The sequence below is a fragment of the Chlamydotis macqueenii genome, chromosome 8 (assembly GCF_036417535.1).
Source record: "Chlamydotis macqueenii isolate bChlMac1 chromosome 8, bChlMac1.mat, whole genome shotgun sequence".
NCBI classification, from domain to species: Eukaryota; Metazoa; Chordata; class Aves; order Otidiformes; family Otididae; genus Chlamydotis; species Chlamydotis macqueenii.
This window is the reverse complement of record NC_141563.1, coordinates 19,579,375-19,602,487: the sequence shown is the minus strand read 5'-3', so window position 1 is coordinate 19,602,487 and position 23,113 is coordinate 19,579,375. Positions and strand designations below refer to the sequence as shown.

Below are 23,113 nucleotides of genomic sequence, written 5' to 3'. Positions count from 1 at the left end.
CAGCTGATCCGAGAGCGCTGAGGCAAGGCGAGCACCCGACGCCGGCAGCTCTCAGCTGGCCTGGGCCCCGTCGCTCTGGGACTTCAGGCGCGGCCGGGTGCCCCACAGAAGCGGCCGTTGCCGTCGCTAAGCTGAGGTTGGGGCGGGCCCTCGGTGCTCCCCGTCCGCCCGGGGAAGCTGTGGCTGTGGGCGGGCTAAGCGGCGGGAAGGCAGCGGAGGGATCGCGGCCGGGTCGGGTGCCGGCCAGCCCCGGCCTACAAAGCCGGGCGGCGGAGGGACCCCCGTGCTGCGGCGTGAGGGCGGGCGGCGGCAGTGCCTCGGCGGGGAGCTTTGGTTTCACTGAATCTGATCATTTCCCATCAAACATCTCAAGCCCGATCTGCAAAGTCTTATTTGCTGTGGTGAAGGCTGCTCCTCCAGCTTAGTAGCTCGCGTTCTCTGGACTATCAAGGCCATCAAGGCCTCGCTGCTGTGTTTTTTTTTAAACTTCGCTGGCCATTGGACAGCAAGGCAAATTTTGGGTATTTGTTGTGTATGTGGCGTTTTAGGCACCCTGCCAGTTGCATGGGACTTCAGGAGTAACTGAGATGTGTTGTATAAGAGACTTTTGGCAAGTAACGTATAGCAGGTTTTTTCTAAGTGGCATGAGAACATGCTTTCTCAAAAAAGACAACTTGTACAGAGTATTTTTTATCTAGTCAATGTGGGAAGAAGTAGTATGTGAAATGTATGTTTACATTTGGAAATTTACTGTTTCCTTTTCATATTTTTCTTTTTTTTTTTTTTCTATTTGCCTGATTTTGGTATCTTTAAAAATACCTTCGCAAATAGTATTAACATACATTAACAATATTTTAATATTAAACATTATTTTAGCTATATGTGTGGTACCAATGGAATATAGTATGTGGACTTACTCTAAAAGTGCTGCTGATGAAGACCTGACTGCAAATTTACAGTCATTACGGAATCGGCTGAGGAGAACTGAAAAAAACCTACAAACTGTAGAGGAAGAGCTTTCCAGGTATGAGTGTGTTTGGGAATGAGAACAGCCTGTCCTTGTAGTGTAAATCTGTCTTATTCAGAGTAATGGATTATTGCAAGTAGCTCCTTTTGTGCTTTTGTTTTGAATACTCTTTATGAACAATTTAAAAATAATAAAGAAAAAATGATGTAGCAACTTTTTACTCTCCCTCCTAGCACTAATACAAGTGAACGTTATGGCCACTGTTTCGATGAAGCTGTAGACTTCACTCTGGAGGACCTTGTTCAGCCTAATTCCAATTATCAAGGCTTTTCCAACTGTAAGAAGAACACTGGTAAAACATCTTGCCAGGATTTTCAAAGAAAATCTGAAGTAAATATTGCACTTCATTACTTATTTTGTTACTCTCTTTTTCTATTCTTTGCTATGTTTATGACTGTCTTAGTGCTTTTAGGGCTTGGAGTTGATATAGCATTGGGCGATTATATCAACAGAGCACTCTTAAACATAGTATGATTTAAATACACTTGTTCTGCAGAGTTTCCATTGATATATATATTGCTTACATATGCACATAAATGTGTGTGTATATATATATAAAAACCACTTTTTTTTTTTTCTGTCTAGTGTTACTCAGTATCCACAACTTCTGATAAAAGTGTAGAAGGAAATGAATGTCTTAAGGAGAAGCTGGATGCCCTTCATGAGCAAAATGCATCTTTGACTTATCAGAACCGCTGCCTAAAGAACAGAGTGGAAGCGATGGACTTTGAATTGATGCAGTCAAAAACAAGAGTACGTATCTTCAGTGTATTCATCAAACAGAAGAACAAGCCTTAAACCCAAAAAACTGCCCTAGTGACGGTGGCTTTTGAGTCTGTAATTCCAAGGATAACATGCTATTTTTTGTCATGTCTTAATTTATGTAGATTTACTATTAAACTTTAAAGTTTAATATTCTATTTTTTCATAATATACAGCATTAATCTTGGAACAAAATAGTTTGGAATCTGTTTCTCCATAAGCAAAACAACTATATTAATTATGAATTCTATCTATTAATGTTCCAAAGATTAATTTAAAGCCAATACGCTACAGAATGAAGAATACGTTATGTAAGAAAGTAGTTCAATAATGTATTTAGTACTGTACGTTCACACGTCTGAGCTACATTAAGATTAATGTGAATAATAATGGCACAGTAGTCATTTGTCTAGGAAATGAAAAATGTTGACCTTTCAGGTTTGATTAATATTACCATTTAGAAAAAGTGAAGATGAATTAGAAGGAAATACTGTATCTAATAAATCATTACTGATTTAATATACACTTGTATGTACAATTTTTTTTTCAGGACAGTTATATTCCTGTATTTGGTTTATATGTAACATTAGCAAAACATAGCTCTGCTTAATGCTTTTTATCTGAGCAATGTTATCCCCAAGACAGTACAAATAAATAGATAAACAAAATGTTTGACTGTCTGGCATGGAAAGAACAAATAGTAGAATATAAACTTTTGGGAAAAAGCAATAGACAAGATCAACATATAAAGACATCACTCTGCTAGACAGCATATCACACTGGAATGGTGCTAAGAACTGGAAGCAGGAAATGAGCAAAAAATTGGAGATCAGTTTGTGTAGATGAACAAGCATCTTCTACAGTAAGGTTAAGAGCACTGTGTCATTCAGTAAGCAGGTTCTTATATGTCTCATCTGAAGGTATATATGCAACTGTTAATGAAACCCCAAATATGTTTGTATTTCAGATTTCTTATCTTGAATCGACTTTAGGTACAAGTTTAGTCAGCATTCCAAAGCTGAAAGAGCAGATTGTAAACTTGGAAGCAAAAGTTTCAGCTCAAGATAAAATTCTGAGGTAATAAGCATACTTGAAAATCAACATTTTATTGTGGTCTGCTTGCTAGTCCAATCTCTTTTAGAGGATGACATAATTACTGGCACTGTGTGGGTCATGTAATCGGGGGCTTGAAACTTTCCTTTCAGAGCCATATGTAGGAGGAGGGAGGTGTTTTATTTTGTACTGAATGCACTTCAGGACATTGAGGAAAAATAATAAAGGCTGGTAAAAGAAACCAGTTTTTAATGTACACTAAACATGAACGTGTGCTTGTAACTAACTAGAGTGATTGTATGCTACATGACTGGATATCTTCTGTAGTAATCAAGCATACTTTTTTTTTTTTTTTTTTTTTTTTTTCCAAACGTGATTGTGCAGCATGTAGTGTAGAGGATTCTTTCTTCATGAATATATTAATCAAAGCAAATGGCCAAGTAAAAGTAATCGGTGTCCATAGGCTGTTGGGAAGACATTTGTGACTGTTGGCTTATCTTACAACTTCATGTCATGTGATATTCAATTAATATCTCAATAGTCTGTCTTCATGAAAGAATTAAAAAATACATATATTTAGTGTTGTTTCCCACATGTATCCTGACCAGTCATACCTATTGCCAGAAGAATGGTGATTTCTATGTTCAGATCTCATGACACAAAGTCAGCCATCTGGGTCCTTGGCAATTGTGACACCTGGACACCAGTCCAGACTGCAGATGTACTCCTAGGGAGTCTGGTGTTCCAAACCTTGTTTTGAGAGTTGCAGTCTGTTTGATAGCGCTTCTCAAACATTATGTACAGAAAAGAAGAACAAAAATCTAGTTCCCTTACAAAAAAGTTCCTATTTTTAATTATGCTTTTTTTATTTGCTAGAGATACAGAAGATCAACTAGATCAAAGCCAGAAAACAGGAATGGAAAGAGAAAATATGTTGCAAAGATATAAAAAGGACTATAAAAATCTGAAAATTGAGTTAATTGAACGAAGCAAACAAGGAAAAAGGTAGCTAAGTAATTTTAATAAACTGATTACAGAATAATAGTGCGTAAGTGTTTGTTTCCATTGGCAGATGTTTACTTTGTGGAATCAAATTATATCTCTGCTTTAAGGATCTTGGTTTTTTAAAAAAAAATAGGGAAATTCTATGTGAAGATACTTATTATTTAAATAGGCACTTTTAAAATCTTGAAACTTGCTAGTAGTTGCAGGCTGATATTATACACTAGTAATGAGTTTATCACCTGGGTTTTTTTTTTTTCCGCTTCAGAATACATGTAATGTAGTGGAGAGCTGAAATGTGTCCAGAATATGTTTTTCCTGAATTATTTTTTACTTTGTCTTGCAAGAACCTACAACATATGCTCAGTACTCAATATTCAACAGTACTGAGTGCTGTATCTTTGAGCTTTGTGTGAGGGAAGTGGTAGAAGCACAACTTAATGGAGAGAACATTTTTGTTATCCTTAATCCTGCCTGTCGATATGGTACTGTGAAAAGGGTGCTGTAATTCCATCCCAATCCTCATTTCCCTTTCCTGTGGCCTCCTTTAGACTAGTACTTGTGTGGCTACTGGGTTAGGTACCTTTTTTCAACTGTTGGAAGTTACCATATACAATCCCATCACCCCTAAAATGTAATTTAAAAGAAATAAGAGGAATAAATAAAAAGATTCCTACTTGCCCAATTCATTTAACTGAATTACCTGGGGCAAAATTTAACTAAATTTACGACTTAAGAAAGCATGTCTTGAGCTTTTTGAATGCAAACCCCTTGTTTGGCTTGTCTGTCTACCCATGAAATTACCTCTAACCATCCTATAGGTAGACAAATGGAAATACTATGGGGCTTGTACTACCGGTGAAGAAATATGTTGATTTATGTTTAGCATTCATTCAGAGAATGGGGGGTTGGAACTAGCTGTACTTAGTTACTAGTTGCAAATGTAAATATTTTGGTACTTCCGGAAAACTGATTTTCGGCCAGGTGTTAAAGGCAACATACAGTGTTATGGTAGTATTAACAATTATTAGTTTGCCTTTAATCAGTAATAACAACCACTTGCTGTTCTTTGGCCAAGCAAACTGAAGTGCTTTATACTAACACTTTTTTATTTGGTATTCTGAAATCCCTTTATCCCCTTCTCTGAATGCTTTTGCCTTCTTCAAACGGGCAGCGGTCCTCAGACCACTGTTACTGAGCAGCAGTAATTCTAGTGTCCCTGTGTTGGGTGTTCTGAACAGACTGCACACCTGAACTGCCCAAGATTACTGTCCCAACTTCTTCCCTAGTGAGTAATGATAGGGGAAAGTAAGAAGGGGGCAGGCGCAAAGAGTAATAGAGCAAAATAGTAAGCAATCTGGGTTGCTGCTCGTGACAGTTGCTCACCTAATATCATCCCACTCTCAGCTTCCTTTACTATTATTGATGCCATCTCTCCAGTATCCTCCAAATAATTTATTCTTTGATCAGTTCCTGTCAGTCTCACCATAATTCCATCACAAGAGCTCCCTTCAGTATCAAAATCTTTTCTAGTTTCCCTTAAGCAGTTTGAATTTTAGGAGCTTTTGTATCATGCATGCTATACCAGCCTCTAAAACAGGTTTTTACTGGTAGGGACAGGAGGATGATTTGAATTAAACTATTTTTGAAGGGGAATCAAAAGTGTTTATTTTCACATTCTTAATCTTATTGCAATTTTATTTATGTTAATATGCAAAAATGATATTTAATTTAATTTGTGCCTCATGAAACTTTTTTTTTATCTAGGGCTTGGAAACTTGGAAGAAGAAAGGAAGTTAATTTAGTAGTTATTTTTAGTAACTGGAGGAGATAGTTACGTAATGACTGAAATTTGTGATTTTAAAAATTGGTATGCTTCTTTGCAGAGCAGAACAGCAAAGAAATGAAGCTTTGTTGAGTGTGGAGAAGCTGACAAGAGCTTTCAAAAACTATAAAGAGAAAATAACTGAAAAATTAGAAAAAGTAAGCGTTTTTTCTTCACCTGCTTTTGTCATGCTAATAGGGTTTTGCTTCTTCTAGTAGTAGGCTAGGCAGCAAACAGCAATGGGTTCACCAGTGGGCCAATTATTTTCTGCGTGTTGATGGCAAAGTCCTAAGAGAGGTGGGACACAGTAAGCAACTGTTTCTGCTGATAACTTCAGTTACCCAGTTTTAAACTGTCTTCGCACAGTCTGGACAGACTGCATCTTTGAGGTATCCTAATACTACTGCTGTTTCTTTAGTCTCTTGCTTGCCAGCTGGAAATTTTAGATTTTAAAAGGATATGATCCTTTGAAAAGAACTGTTTTGGTTCTGTATAGCCTGTTCAATGAAACATGAGCTAGAGAAGAGCTAAGACAAAAATGAAGTCATCTCCCAAAGTTCCAGTGTTCAAAATTGTTAATGCTTCCTGCCGTGTGGGAGGAGAAAATACAGGTCTGAGATAGTAATCTCTTACAGAGAATTTTTATTTGATTAGACTTCTTTCCTTGTGGAAGGAGATTGCCAACCACAAATATGCCCTAAAATATTAAACCAAAATAACATTATTCCCAGATAACAGAAAACTTCTTTGCCCCTGTCCATTTTTTCACAATAGTGAGCAATAGAATTATCTACAAGCTTACTGGAAAGAAAAAAAAAAAGAAACAACATAGTGTTTATAGTATTCTTTTAAAAAAGCCTGTTGGATATGGAAGCTTAGATTTTTGTTGTACAGTAACAAAAAAAAATGCTTTTTAAGGTTAAAGCTGAAGAAGTAGTCTTGGAAAAACGTTTAATTAATTGTGAAAAAGAAAAAGAGAAGTTGAATGAAAAGTGTGTCAGCTACAGAAAGGATCTAGACATCCTAGAAGAGCAATTAAGGTAATAACAAAGGCTTTCAAAAATCTCTGTACAGTTATTTGGGAAGAAATTGCGTCTTACAGCTGTCACTGTGAATGTGCTGTTCAGTTTACATAGTTCAAATCAGGACCAGCATCAGTGAACACTTAGGATCAGTATCAGCAATACAACAGACAAACCATGATAGCAAACAAGTAAAAAATGTTAGCATACACTTTAAAATTTCTAAATTCTTTTCTCTAACTAATCCTTAAAAATTCTAATCCCACATGCTGCCACGTATTCACAGTAATAAGCAACAGCCTGCTAAGTCTTCTGGGAGCGTAGGTTCCCTGGTTTGCACACTGCTTCTGTGGGAGACGTAGGTACTCTGGTTTTATGTATACCTGTTCTGCTGCCTGCAGTCTGCTAATGTACGTGCCGATGAGAAAGCACACTGTGAGTTCACTTACACTGCCAGGTGCAAGTCCCTGCTTGTGGTACACCATATTGTCAGTCCCTAGCTAGAATGAGGATACTCTTGGCATTTGATGGGGAGCCTGCACTCAGGCCTGAACAGAGATTGTGTTGTTGGCTGCAGTTTCTCGAAGTGTGAAACCAGGTTTTCACTGCTACTCCATTCCCACTCCAAGGTCGTTTCCCACTTACAAATTTTCATGCTCTTCATACATTTCTTTTAAAGCTGAACCAGCCTTTGTTTCACAAGTCTTTTGGTAATTCTCTCATCCCTTTAATCAGCTGGTTGCCTTCAGCATTTTTAGGTTGGGACAAACACCACCTCAGACAGTTTTGGGTATCCCATTTGCACGTTGTCCACACTCACATTCCTGTCTTAACAATTGTTCTTTGGGACATTTTGGAAAGGGTGGACAGCATGTGAACACCGTTACACTATCCTGAACCTGTTTAATAGCTTTCTGCTGCTGATGGAGGTCTTTCCAGTAGACTGCCCTCTTTTCTCTGCGAACATGCACTGGGTTTGGCACTCATCAGGACCTTTGCTGAGCTAATTCAGTCAGATACGAGGTGAGAGAAGAAACAAGACCTCTCCTTCTCTTGTTAGTAGCAGAGTGCTACACTATGCGAGTGTTAGTATGTTACCTCCATGCATTGTGATTTTTGGTTTTGTTATATAGTTATTTTATCTTGTTCTTAAATTTACTTGACTTCAGCACAGTTAAAGCCCCCTTGACCTATTTCCTACCAGTGACTTTCCTGACAGTGCTTAAAACTTTATTAAATTGCTTGAGAATGAGAAGTAGTTTATGCTCTCCTTGTGTTTGCTGATAGTAGTTTGTATCTTGGTCCTTAGGAACGTGAAGGCTTAGTAAAGCCTTTGTATAGAGCTAATCCTAGACTTTGAGAGGGAGAAAGCTAGTAAAACAGTATAGCTATGGTGTGTTCTTGTAGTACTTTTAATAATTACAATCTGCTGTATTGAGCTATACCTTTTAAATGGATGTACTTTTTTAGATTATTAAAGGAAGAGAATCATAGCACAAAAGAAGAAATTAAGACTCTAGAGGCAAAGAACACTGAAATGGTATCAATGCTGACTTGGTCTGATCAGAAGATCATTGAGCTTGAGAGTGAACGAAGTGAAAAGGAAATAGTACTTAAGGAGAAAAGTGCTCTAATAAGTGAAAATGCAGAGCTGAGAGCACTTACTGAACAGCAACTTAACCACTTGAAATTATGTCATCAAGAAATTGAAGACTCAAGGGAAGAGCTCAACATACTAGAAACCATTATTTCCCAGTTGTCTCTAAGTACATCTGAAGAGGTACAGTAACTGATACATCCTTAAAAATTGTATTGTGTGTCTTAAACAATTCTAATGGACATTGCATGGAAATCCTGTGACGTTCTTGAGAAATAATCTGCATAAAGTATCTTCAGTTTTCAAAATGCATAGATTATATGTTTTCTTAATTTAAATATTTTACTTTTTTCTTCTTATTCAAGAACAAGGAATAGATGCCTTGGAACTGATTAATCAGTAAGCATTTAGAATTATACTTTACATTCCTCTGATCTGTGTATTGAGTCTTCAGATGTATGTATAATCTGTAAAACATGATGATGTCCTATTATATGATACAGGTTCTTCTCAGTAGAACGGTATGAGGTTTCTCATATGGCAGACACATTGTGTCACACGACCAGAGTCGGTGTGTCAACCTCAACAATGGAGAAATTAGAGCAGGAGAGGTGTTTGTAGGTGTTTTTTTTTTTTTTTGTGGGGAAAGAGAAGGCACACCTTCCCTGACTGTGAATGAACTTTTTTTTTTTCACTAGGATGAAACCTGGCTTATGAGCCTGAAGCTTGTACTGGCCAAGTTTATAACTAAACTGACTGTGATTGGGAGAGTCATGTAAAAAATGCAAAGTTGTGAACTGAATGGGGTTGCTGGAGGAACTGCTTGGGAAGTCAGGAAGGGCTAGAGAGACGCATGAGGTCAGGAATGCAGATTGGATCAGATATCTTTGGTTTTGAAGTATAAATGTGAGTAGCTGTAATGAAAACAAAATTATAAGTACGATTTTGGAATTGTAAAAGTCACCTCTGCTGAAGAGAATATAGCCATTTTGTGTAAAAATGATGTATTGGACTGTTGTGACCATAGACATTTATTTGGAAGAGCCTTAAAAATTGTTTTAGGGCTCTCTTTGGAAAATACATTTACATTTTCTGGGAAAAAAAATGGATTATTCTGGTAATTTAATGAAATATTCAGAAGCCCTCTGTAATTTGAGGAAAAAATGGTATTAAATGCAGTCATAGAAATCTGAAAAAAAGCATAATGTAAGAAGTTCAAAATATGGAATTACTGATAATATCTCCATTTATTTAATTTTTCACAGCAAAAATGTTCACATTTCAGTACCTGTACAAAGATATCTAAAGGAATGACCTCAATTTCAGAGGGCCTTAATACCTGTAATTTCTACTAATTTGAGACAATTTTGCAAGCACTTACTTAAAAGAATAATTTGAGTGATCAAGCTATCCAAACTTTTAACATCCTGGTATATGTGTCTTAAAATATATATGCTTGTATAACACATGAATTAATCATGCTGTTAACAATAGAAAGTAAATTTTACATTCATCTTGGTTTTCCCTTAACTTTTAGTTTAAATGGCACCACTTGAAACACCTGCTATCCAGTACCTCAACAAAAGAAGCGCGCTCTGAATCTTGTTATGAATCAAATAAACCTTTGATTGCAGACCTAAGGTATAACTTTCTGGTTACTAAGTTACCGCAAGAGTAGGCAGATAATAAGGTGATATTAGAACTGGTATGTAGAAAGAATGTTGAATAATTGTCTCCTCCTTTATAATAGCATTAAACTGGCAATGAAAGAAGCAGAAATGAAAAAGCCTTGTGCACACTTAACCACCTGTACTGGAGCTGAGCATCCTTCTAATGATAATGAAGGACAAGAAAATAGCAGGTTATGTGGCCTGGAAACAGAGCCTGTTAAATTGATCAGAAGTCAAGGAGGTAAGCTTACCAAAATAGCTGCACAGTTCTGTCTTGATTAATCCACGGAATAGGAATTTTTTGATGGAGTTTAAATTGTTTTTATAGTGTTTTTGAAATATATATGAGCTAACAGATACAGTTTAGCTGAACAGGGAGCATTTTGCCACTTTGGAATTCTGGAAATTGTTGTGTTCTCCATGCACAATATTCTTCCTTCTGCTAGTTAAGTTACTTGCTCAGCAATATCCAAGCTTTGAGTTGTGTTGAAATAGAGCCGTGTATTTTTTCTTCATGTAGGTTATGCTAAGGTCTCCATATTTTCTTTGATTCTTTTGTCTGTATCCTGTTGTTGCAGAAATTCTGCAATCACTTCTATGATTACTATTAGGACTGCTCCATGAAACAACTTCAGGACGCCTATATAATGAGACTGTCTTCAATTTTTTTTTGTTTGTCTACGTTTCTTTTTTTTCTGGGGGTTTCTTGTTTGTTCTCCTGAATCACAGCTTTCAGTTACATTACAAGGGAAAAACTAAACAGCCTTGTTTGTGAGTACTATATGTGTTTGTTCACTAAACTGTCATTTAGTTATATTTCTCCTCTCTTCAGTTTGTATGATTATTTGCTTGAGTGCTGGTTTGCATGTTCTTTTATAAATTATTATTAAATTTATTTTTTCTGCCTTAAGAGAGGAGAAAATGTCAACAGTTGGAACTTATCAGCAAACAATTTGAAAAGGAGAGGCAAAGCTTCCAGAAAGAGATAGAAGAATTACGCACTAAACTGGCAAAAGCAGATGATGAGAATTCTTCTTTGAAGACCAGCATGGCTCAGAGAACCAGTCAGTTTCAGGTCATACAGGAAGACCTCTTGAAGAAGGTTTCAAAAACTAGTAGCTTAGAGAGAGAAGTAAGTTTTTAGCAGCACTAAAAAAATATGTCACTCTTCGTTTAGTTCAGTTTTTGTTTTCAGATAGTTAAGACAATAGTTATGGAAAAACACCAATTGCCGTGTTAATTTTAAAATCTGGCTTATTTAAGAAAAATTGGAAATAAACTTATGAGCAAGCGGAAAAACTTGAAGATAGCAGCCTTAATTTTTTAGTTGTCGAAAACTCCTTTTAAAGCTTATGTAGTTAGCAGGCTTTACTACGACTATTTTGACTTGTTATTTGGAAAATATGCGCAGTCTTGTTGCTTTGGTGTGGTTGAATTCATGTGCAAGCCTAAGAAATAGATGTTGAAGAAACAGTTGTATTTTTCCTCATTAAATGTTAGTGCAGTTGCCAGAGAGTAACATCATTACTGGAGAGTCACAAAAGAAAGAAATTAAGCTTCAGCTAGCTCTTCTCTGGTTGAATAAATTAAAATGCTAATGTTTACATTTTGGTGCTAATGTGTTTATAGAATTCCAGCATAATAAGATTTGCAGTATTTCCTAATAACGACCGTAAATGTTATAAATCTATAATAGCTAACTCACTCGTATGGCACTGATAACTGTCATGAGCTGGATACATTTGAGGTAAATTGTCCTGAATTCTTCTCTGTAAGTAATAAAGTTTAATAAATCATACAAAAATAAACAAACAAATAAATAACTGAGAATACTAAGGAACAGTAGTAGCTAGAATGGAATTGGTGGTAAGAAAGTATATACAGGTACTTGAATAAATTCCAAAACAGTTGCATTCATGCTGGTTTGTGCCTTATCTAATTTCAGATAACAAAGAAATCTTCTCAACTTTCTGCCCTTCAGAAACAGTTGGAAGAAAACACTATTGCTTATTCTACTGTTGCATCAAAAAATACTGAGTTGGAACAGGAACTCATGGTAAAACATTTCCAGTGAGAAACTACGTTTATTTAAAAAGACACAAATGGAGATTAAAGCTTAAGTTAAAACAGTATTATTCCATGTATTCAAAATGGATAGACTCTCAGATCTGCTAAACAATCTGTGCAGTTTTTAGACAGTGAAGTTTTTAAAACTGAATCTTGCTTCAAATAAAACATCCCTTTTTTCCTGGTTTTGAACGTGATGTTATTAATGGACGTCTTACTTTTTCCTTTGATGATATGTGCAATGAAAATCTGGTCCTACTGAAATAAATTATAGCATTGCCATTTGTTTCAGCGAAATACCTGTGAATAAAAGTCATTTAAATGGTATTAAGTAAAGAAGGTGACCTAACAATTGGAGCACTGTAAATTCCAATCTAGTTATTGTTATACAAACTTCTTTAGTTTTGGGAAAGGGTCTAAGGTTGCTGGAAAAGGAAACTATTAACGTGGTCCCTTTCAAATGGAAACCTGTATTTTAAAGATTCCATCTATCCATGTGAACGTAGAATTTCTTTATTGTCTTTGTCAGAAGTTCCTTGCTCCAGTTGTTACACTCTGCCAATAGTCCACCTTGGCAGATACCTTGTCTCTGTGTAGTGGCTGCATTTAGTGGCATTCTACACCTATATTATAGGTGTGATACCCTTTGAGATTTAACATGTTGTATATAACTTCAGTATTTTCTGTGTTGTTCTTTTCTGAAATCTAGGAACTTGATCATCAAATAAATCACCCCTTAATATCACAGCTAAAAGTATTTTAAAGTCCTTTTTGTTGTTGCTGTTTCTCAGGGAAAAAACAGACGCGTTCATGAGTTGGAAACAGCTATCAGCAAAGAACATGACCAAGTAACTTCTGCTTTTGAAAAAGCAAAGTTGGTTCACCTTGAGCAACACAAAGAGATGGAGAAACAGATTGAACTAGTAAGACCTTCCTTGTGTACTTGTATGTGTGAGTGATATACTTGGTAACTCTTTTCCTGTTAATTTCTTTGTCTTTTTAGTAATTCTGAGGCAGATGTCCATTTAAAAAGTTATATTAAAAAGTTATATCTTCTTACATTTCCTGATTTTTAGTTCATTTTCCATTGAACACTACACAATCTCATGATTTGCCTCTGAGATATTCATATTGTCTTCCCTGCTCAAATGAAGAGAAATAGTGACTTAGGAAGAATATCGTTGTTCTTTGCTCCAAACACCTAACAACAACAACAAATTATAGCTTTTTTGCCTACTGGAGTTAAACCATGACAGCTTCTAAAGATACTCTCTCTTTTGCTGAACCTCTGCCAGCCTGAGCCTTATGAGCATTTGTGTTCAGGGAGAACTGTTGGTAGGTTTTTCAGTCGTTGGAGAAAAATTCTGTTGCTTCATGTGATGAGAAATATAACCATGGCTATTTCTAGCTGTTCAAGATGCTTGTCATCTTTTACTGAAGAATGTATGCATGTCTTACTGTCTTGACTGATGACAGACAGTTACACTCTGCCTGCTCTCATTCTCGTGATTCTCCTGTTGCTTTAAAATATTAAGCATTTGGGATTTCTTGGTATTTTTAAGACACTGCAATACTGCTGACAGCAGGAATGTATTTACTTTTCATTCTTAAAGGGATGAGTGAATAGAATTAAATGACATTTTTAGATGTACAAATTCTCTGAAAAAGCTTAAGTTAATGAACTATGAATTACTTATGGACAGCTTCAGACACAGCTGGAGAAGAAACATCAACAATTCATTAAACAAGAGAAAATAATATCTATTTTGCAACAAGATGTTATACGTAAACAGCATCACATTGAATCGTTGGATGGGCTGCTGATAGAAAGCAGAGAGGTAAGGTGGGCACTTGACTTTGTTTAAATGCAAATCAAACAAGTGACTAATAATGATGAAAAGCATGTCCAAAAACACGTGGAGAAATTGGAGAAAATTAAAGATACTATGTTTTCACTTCTTAATTCTTTTTTGAGAAATTGACTGAATCTAGTGTAGTCCCCACCTACTTCTACTATATATTGTACAAACTTTAATGACCTTTCATTGTTTCCTGTCTCAGCATTCTGTTTATGCCTCTGATTTGCCCCTTGGGCTTCTCGCTCTAATCAAAGGAAAGAGGTCTGGATAAAGAACAATTGTATCTATTTTGCACTAGGTGGAAAACCAAGGATGTTCTATTATGGCAGTGTTTTATTCCTTTTAATAATTCGTGCTGCTGCAGAATATGAAGGGACACCTATCAGGAACCAAATTCCCTTCAGAGTATGATGTACACAAATACAGTACACAAGCAATTGTATTTTAAATACACTGATTTTTTTTTCTCCTGATTCTTAGTCTGAGTTTTCATTAGTTAAATTACTGTTACTATATTTACATTTTGTTTTCTTGAATAAAAATATGTTTACAAACAGGAAATGGAAACTCAAAATGTCAAGAAGGATCAGGGATTGAAGATGCTGAAAAGTCATTTAACAGAAGAAACAATCAAAGTTAGTAAGCTTTTTGTAATTTTCAGTTAATAGTTATAAAGTTTGCAGTACTGCTGTATTTCCTTTTATCCTCTATAGAAAACCTATAGTAAGGCTGCTTTATATTAATTTGTCTCAAGTAAATATCTTGGAAGGCATTAACCTGAAGTCCCCCGTCCGCCCCCCCCCTTTTTTTTTAATTGGAAGTATGATGAAACCTGCAGTAAGAGATTATGCAATGCATAATTGCTTTATAAAATTTAGTTACAAATAGGGCAGACTTGTGCTTGTTGTACTCTTAAAGTAAAACATTGTCTAAAAAAGGTAATGTTATGTAGGTTTTTGCTCTAGCTACGACATATATTTTAGACATACGTGATACTATAGTGTTGATCATGTTTTTAACCATCTATACCGCTTCCTGCTGTTTGCCTGATAAATATTTTCTATGCAGACTTATAACAGTATTGTAATAAACCATTGCTATGTAGTAATTTACCAGGGTCAGGTCTCAAACAGTATTAAATTTTCAGAGAAAGGAGAAGATACTGGGCACTTAGCTGGCAGCATGCTCTTTCTGAACTTGTGTTGGACCAATTTTCTATCTAAGTGGCTTTGTAGTATTTGGAATATTTTCCAGAGATTTAAAATTAAGACCTATTATCACTTCTCTTCAAAAATCTATTGATTCAGGTGGGGATACAGGTATACAATCCAGTATGATTTAGAAAACTAGTAGCATTGAAAGTATTAGCCAATATGCAGCTAAATTCAGCACAATTTTTGTTGATGAGAAATCTTCTTAGCAGTGAAACAAAACAGTTAACAAAAGTCTTAATTACTATGGCTTAAGACCTCTGGGGGTTTGTTCAGTATAACTTTTATCTGTTAAAGGTTATAAGATATTTGTTAGAGATTACTCTAATCCAAATTAGTAGTAAAAGGGTAAAATAGATTAACAGTGTTGACATTGCTTAAAAGCTTTTCCTTTCCCTCTTGATAGAACTCAGGCACTCTCAGTGCAGAAAGGAAAAAAAAAAATGCTGTTTAGTAGCTTTCTGAGAGGAATTGTATTAAGAACTGAACGTTATTTTTGAAAAAGACTTGTCACAGCTCATATAATGATCATTCCAAATTTATTTATACAATTCTATATGTGATAAAATATAGTGGATGAATGATTTGGTATTGGGCATATGCTTGCTTTTAAATTCTAGCTACAGACAAATACTGGGCTATCTTCTCATAACTGATAGTCTCATCCAATTTAAACACAGTCTAAAGTGTTGTAGTTCAATTTCACAAATAATTTTAATTTCTGAATACTATTCGAGTTTTAAAGTTTATCATAGTTTTCCGTGCCTGTTTTAATACTCTTGAGATTAAAATGTAGCTTTTCGGACATTTTATGCAAAGATGTTTTTTCACACTTTTTTTTTACTAGCTAATAAAAACTATGTCATGCAATTTTAAGTAATCTGTTACGTTCAACTAGGTGAGACAACTTGAGTCAGCACTAGATGTATGTAAGGAAGAAGTTGCACTGTATTTGAGACAGTCACAAGAAAATAAGGAGATATTTGAAAATCAGCTCAAAAAAAAGTCTGAAGAGGTAACAGCTTCTTTTAACAACTCTTCTGTATTGCAGAGAACACTTGTTATGAATTCTTTAATCTAAAAGTTTGTCTGTGAAATAAGAAACAAAACATTTGCAGCAGGAACTGTGAATAGGAAGTAAGCTGGGAAAAGACTATATATTTTGTGAGGGTAAAGGGGAAAATCATAACTAAGAAACACTGGATAAGTTTAGGGAAAAGATAAATGAATTGTTGAAAGAAGCAACAAAATCGGAATTAAGTGAAAGAAAGCGTTATCTTGGAAAAAAAATGGAGAGAGCACTATTGTAATATAAACTTAGGTGCATATAATTGATTTGTGTTTCAAGTATCTTAATGGGGAAAAAGTCCCGGGCATAAGAAAATTTTTACTTCAAGTAAAAATTTTACTCCCTGAATTTTATCATACTTTCCATAACTACATTAAAGTAAGAAAAAAAAAAAGTTAAATATTAAATATTTAGATTTTTATTTGTGGAGATGTCTAACCACAGGAACTAATTTATCATAGTAAGCTGTTCATGTCAATGCTGCCTTACCTGCTGAGAAAAATAGTTTTTAGTCAACTGGAGATTGTGCAGGAGTAACTGGATGGAAATCTATAGTCTGTGTTACACATAAGCCTGTGATACTTAGTACTGCTTTTTAAGCCCTAAAATCTGTTGTTCTCATACTGCATATGAAGAAACTGGATGCTGTGTGAAACTCAAGGGTAGCAAGTGAGGCTTTGTAATTGTGACTGATGTTTATATATGTGACAGTCACTACTTCCACTTTGGGGTGAGCAGTTAGCGATTTCCACCCCCCTCTTTTCTTTTTAAAGAATACTTCCTCCCCCCGCCTTCTTTTTTTTCTTTTCCTGGAAAATTATTGGCATTCATCACTGAGGAGTCAGACCATTCAACACGTGACAAGTTAGGCTCTCAGAATTCCTGTTTTTAATTGGAATGACTATTGCCATAGAGGTAGGAAGAAATAAAGGGGAAGAGTGAGAACAAAATCTCAAGGGGAAAACAAGGATTTTGTGAGAAATGAAGAGTAACAGAAATAAAAGTAGTTCAGTAATCGAGAAATGAAGGATCTTTGTTACGTAAGTTTTTAAAACACTGACTATTTTAAGTATATTTAGAGAGCAAGAAGTCAAAAACTGGGTCTGATAAGTTGCTTCTTTTCTCACTCTATAAAGCACAACTCAGTGATGAATTATGAGATATGTACTGTTGAAACTGGAATGCAATGAAATTCAGAGCCCGAAGTTTTATTGAATCACAGGTGTGATTCTGTGCTCATCAAGAATTAAGAGACTAGCTGATGCAAGTGCAAATAAAAATGTTTTATTGTAATGGAAAATAAATCTGTTTTCAGGTTCTTTATTTACAGAAAGAAATAAAACTAAAAGATCAGAATATTCAAGACACAAGTGAACAAAATATTCTCTTACAACAAGCTTTGCATCATCAGCAGGAAATGTTACAGCAGGAAACTATTAGAAATGGGGAGCTCGAAGATAATCAAACTAAACTTGAAAAACAGGTACAGTATGGTGTGAGAAGTGTCTACATAAAACCAGCTCATTAAATGCTTTTATATATGTTTCTGTAATACCTTTTAAGTCTGAATATTTCTCTGATAACTGAGTTGATAGTTATTATTTTAGATATATCTAAAATAAAGAGTTCAGTGGTTTGTTTTGTCTTAAACCAGGTTCTATGTCATCAGAAACTCTAGCTAGTATTAGAGTGGCTAAGTACTTGGAAAATCAAATGCTAGACTGCAATTAAGGAGAGGTGTATTGAAATTCAGAAAGTTGAATCTTGTTATATTTATTAGTAACTATTTGTCTTGCAAATGTGACTGCAAAGTTCTAGCCTTAAATTATATACAATTTTAGACTGTAAAGGAATCAGTTGTGTTGAAACTCTCGCTATGTGAGTTGCAAGACAAGGATGTATATTTCTTTCGTATGTAATTTAATAGTACCAACACTTTAAAAATACCATTTTAAATAGGTATCCAATTTGGAACAAGAGCTTCAGAAGCAGAAAACGTATGCAGAAGATGAATTGAGAAAGGTAGAGGAGAAACATTGCCTAGCTGCTCAGGAAGCAGATTTACACAGACAGAAGGTGGATGAACTTAATAGTACAATCAGGTAGGTTTGGAATAACTGAGAGGCATATTCTGCAGAGAGACATATCAATAAGAAAGATTGCTGTCTGAAATGGTATTCAGCTATGGTAGTCAGTTCAGTCCCTGTATCAGCGTAGACTTGAAATCAGAAGGGAAATTTCTTACCAGCAGAGGCATTTGTTTCTGAAACAGTCTTCCAATGGAATTAATGCATGTCCCAGCAACCTATTGAGCCTTAAGTTGGCACTTCATAATGCAATTCAATTAATAAATATACCAAGTTGCTTGTAATTCTAGATAGTAGATTCTGAGAGAGCTTGGTAGTCTTAATATGGTTTTGATTTTGAGAAAAGCCTACATAACATGAGGGGGTTTTTATTCCTATTTTGTTAACAAATGCTTGTTGTCTTAAAGCATGTAAGGACATACACATGTTGCTGTTGTTATTACAAGGGTTTGTTTTGTTCTGGTTGCTTCTTCTATGTAGACAAATTAAATTGGAGATGGATCAGTGCAAGAATGAACTTTCTGGTATAGAAAAAGAAGTTGTGCAATTAAAACAAGATGGTGAGAAGAAAGCAATGCAGATACATCAGTTGGATATTACTTTGGAAGATGCACGATCAGAGCTCAATGAAAAGGCAAATATGGGTAATTTCGCTATTTTGTTTCTCAAGCTTCTTTTCATCATGCTATTTCTCTGTATATATTAGATTAGATATTTTTCATTTTCTTCCTGTTTTATAATCAAGGACAGGAGAGTCAAAATAGGATTTTTTTTAATGTCTTGGTAATACCATAATTTTTTTCTTTTTTTTTTTTTTAAAAAAAAAAAACGTAAAAACAGAACTCGAAACAAAAAACCCTTCCCATACCCAAAAAACTCACAAACTTTTTGCAAATTTTTATTTTTGTGGGATATACTTTTACCCCAGGTGAAATGAATAAATAGTTTTCCTGTAAATTGGTGATGCAGATTCTTAATGTGGTAATCAAACAAGACACAGATTTAGTAAAAGCATATGCTATTCACAAAAATTCAGCTCTTTAAAATAAACAGAAAAATGGACAAGTGACTCTATGGAAATAACAAACTTTCCAACCACTCCTCTTCCATTTAATTTAATTTTGCAATTCTTTTAAACCGGATGCTTACTAGCAATTCTGCTTGTATTTTTCATAGCACTACATATTCGTTGCTATATTGTCTCTGTACTTTCTCCTTGGCCAAATGTTTTGGGATACGTCTTCATATTTCAAGTCAATTATAGGTGATGAACTGAATAAAACCAGCAAAGGCTTAGGTCCCATGAAAAGGTTGTTGTATAACCTCAGAAGTCACTGTTTTTCTAGATTTTACTAAAAATAGTGATACTGAAAATTGATTATGGCCACAAGTGCTAGTAGGCAGTGGTGTTGCATAGAGACCCTGATTTACTGATGATCAAACATTTTGTGTTTTGTGTTGCGTGTGTGTGTAAAATAGTGAATGATTTAGAAGATAAGCTGCTTCAAAGTGAGACTTGCCACAGGGAAGCCTTACAGAAAATAGCAGAACTAGAATCTGCATTACAGAATGCCCATGGAGAACTAAAAATCACTTTAACACAGCTTCAGGAATTGCAAGATGCATTACAGAATGCACAGTCCTCTCTGGAGGAGAAACGTGTTACTATCATGGATCTAACAACTGAGCTCAGGTAAGCCAGTATCTTATCCATCATTAAAACTTAGTTGTCTTAGGTTTTCCACAGGAACAGCGAGTAGTTTGGATGTTTTGTTTTTTTTTTTTTTTTTTTTTTCATAACAGCTCTCTAATTTTTAGGTGGTTTATGGCTGTAAGATAACTTGATGCAGTAGCTCCTCAGCTCACTTTTAATTTCTAAAAGTGATGCTAAATTCTTTTTTGTGAATTCTGTTTTAAAATCTGCTAAAATTATTTTCTGAATCTGAAAGCTGTGAAATGATTTTAAGAGGAATTACTTTCTTTTATAGTGAAATTGTCCAGTTGCCTTTCTGATTGTAAATTAGCAATACTTTCTTTTGTACTATTCTTTTTTAAGAACATGTTGTCATAGTTCAGCCCTGATCGGGACCAGACCATGCAGTGTCTCTCTCACTCCCCCCACCCTCCAGTGGGACAGAAGGGAGAATGGGTAAACAAACAAAAAAAAACCACCAGCAAAAACACGTGGGTTGAGATGGAACAAAAAATAAATTTAACAGCAATAACAGAAGAAAGCAAAACAGTGATGGAAAACAAATACAGTATAATGGCTTACAACAAATGTCCACACCTAGCTTCTTCCAAGTAGCAGGAGACTCCCCTCAGCACCCTCCTCACTTATATACTGAGTATGATGTCAGATGAGATGGAATAGCCCTTTCAGTAATTTGGGTACATTAACCCCAGCTGTTAGCTAATTAGTTAATTATCCCAGCTGGATGCCCCAGCCATAGGGGCTACCAGCTCCAGTTCTCCACCCAGCTCAGGTGATTATTAACTCTATCCTAGCCAGAACCAGGACACATGTCCTGATAACCAATTAAACAACTTGAATAATAAAGTTATTGGTAAATCTCCACCTGGAATATAGTTAACAGTTAATTCAATTTGAGTTTGTTTCTTTGCAGTCAGTTGATTCACGTTTTAGAGTAATTTGACTTTAAGTAATTAATAGACCTTATGATTTTCAAGCCAGATACTTGAAGCTAAGCAACTGAATGTGCATTAAGCAATTAAACATACGAGAATTTCAGGTATTGCAAGGGAGAAATTGAAGAAAAAAACCAAGAACTCCTGGACATGGACCAAGCACTGAAAGAAAGGAATTGGGAACTGAAACAAAGAGCAGCTCAGGTCAGATAATTTTAAGTATGTTACTGACAATTATTCCTGTTATTAAGTAGATAACTTATAAAAAGCCTGCTAGGCTCTACTGTTAATATAGCCACAGTGTCAACCTCAAAACCTGCTGTACATTACTGAAGCCTTATAGTACCAGGAAAATCAGGTTGTACTTCCCAAAGGGACCGCAGGCTACTGTTTTGGTAGAACAGAAAGCTCATGCAAACCTGTCCCAGGTTATCTTCCTTAGTGATAAAGTTACATGACAACTATTTTCATCTTGATGTTTGACAAAACGAAGGAAAGATCTGCACTGAAGTGTGTTTGGAGATGATAGATTCCTTTCCTTGTTTGCCCTGGAGCATATTTCATTAGCTCTAAAGCAGCCTCTAAATATGAACCAGTATCTTTGTGTTGTAAACAAATTTCTGCAGCTCACTTGAAATATTTTCAGTCTTTTGGTTTGGCTTCAGAATTTTATACCCATCATGGAAAAATTGTCACTTACAATTAGCCTTCTAATAGCTACTTCCTGCAGGAGTTACTAGCCTTTCTATCCAAGAATATTTGAGGTTCAGAGAGCAGGAGTAGTGGAGATTTAAAAAAATAAAATAAAATAAAATAATTGTTGCCACAGTACCCTGTGAGCTGCTCTGGGAATTCATCAAAGCATTAGGATATTTTTTGCTTTGGCAAAATTCATCACTTCCTAACAAGATGGATTAGTATAATAAGCTATGCATTACATTCTGTTTAAAACGAGAACTACGTTTATATTCTGTGTATCTGAGGACCAAACATACTCAGTTATAGACGTTTTGCCAATTTTCTCCTTTTATCTTTGTGTTTGGCCCCTATTTTTTAAAGAAGATACCTAGGGTGCGTATTTATATTGACACTTGAAATAGTATTCTTGAGATTACAAAGGATTAGTTTCATTCCTTTTGCTATCATATTTTGCAATATTACTTCTTAAAATATGCATACTAGTTCAAAATAAAGTATTTCCTTTTCTTCCTTTTTTACCTCCAGATTACACAGTTGGATATGACAGTTCGTGAACATAGGGGAGAAATGGAACAACAAATAATTCAATTACAGTGCAATTTAGAGAAATCAGAGTTAGAAATTAAGGAGTGCAATAAACAGGTAATTCTTGCTTAAATTAAAAAAAAACAGTTTCCCTAACAAAGGACAGCTAATTCTATGAGAAAGTCTGGTCCTGGGACACAGTAGCTGAACAGGTGTAATCTAGAAAAGTAAAACTGATCCCTTATTGCAGGGAGAGGGAAGGGAGTACCTTAATAATGTACCTGCAGAAATATTTTATGTTTGTCAATTGAAACTAAAAATTTTACAGGGATATATCAGTATAAAAATGTGGGGTTTTTGGACTTGATATGATATAGCTCCCAAACTGGTCTTTTAGTAAATGAAAATGTTGACAAAATAAAATAAATAATTGACAAGTGAATCCAAAGTCAGAGGTAATACTGATTGTATTTGTGGGTTTTGCTGTTTGAGGTTTTTGAAATTGTTCTGATTTCAGTAAAATACCTGTTCTGATTTAATTGCATTTTTTGTTCAGATTGTGAACTTAGAGAAGAAACTCCAGCATTCTAAAGATGAGCTTCGTGAAAAAGAGTTTGAGTTGCTCCAGAGAGATCAAGAAATAAATAAGCTGAAGAAAAAAATTTAAAGAAAAAAATCAGAGCCTAGAAGCTCTTGAAAAGGTAAAATGTCCCAAGGATACACAACAAATTATCAATTTTTAATGCCATTACTGTAACTGCCTAGAAGGAATGATACAGTGTCTCTTTAGAATGATTGTCATTACATTCATTACTTGGAACAGGTTGCCCAGAGAGCTGGCGGATGCCCCATCCCTGGAAACATTCAAGGCCAGGTTGGATGGGGCTCTGAGCAGCCTGATCTAGTTGGTGATGTCCCTGCTCCTTGCAGGGGGGTTGGACTGGATGACCTTTAAAGGTGCCTTGCAACCCTAACCATTCTATAATTCT

General features: G+C 35.4%; 1 protein-coding gene across 1 annotated transcript; it reads left to right on the top strand.

Annotated features, from left to right (window-relative positions):
- The first annotated feature begins 711 nt into the window (after positions 1-711).
- CCDC18 (coiled-coil domain containing 18) lies at positions 712-22,867 on the top strand. The gene is given in 24 exon segments (XM_010128443.2): positions 712-1,024; positions 1,201-1,357; positions 1,613-1,780; positions 2,757-2,866; positions 3,719-3,847; positions 5,731-5,827; positions 6,588-6,709; positions 8,162-8,471; positions 9,826-9,929; positions 10,039-10,199; positions 10,870-11,090; positions 11,904-12,014; positions 12,817-12,948; positions 13,729-13,863; positions 14,442-14,519; positions 15,994-16,110; positions 17,480-17,647; positions 18,124-18,266; positions 18,732-18,895; positions 19,731-19,944; positions 21,005-21,104; positions 22,125-22,241; positions 22,681-22,800; positions 22,802-22,867. Coding segments are annotated over 24 exon segments (3,543 nt in total). The 5' UTR covers positions 712-725.
- The last annotated feature ends 246 nt before the right edge of the window (positions 22,868-23,113 follow it).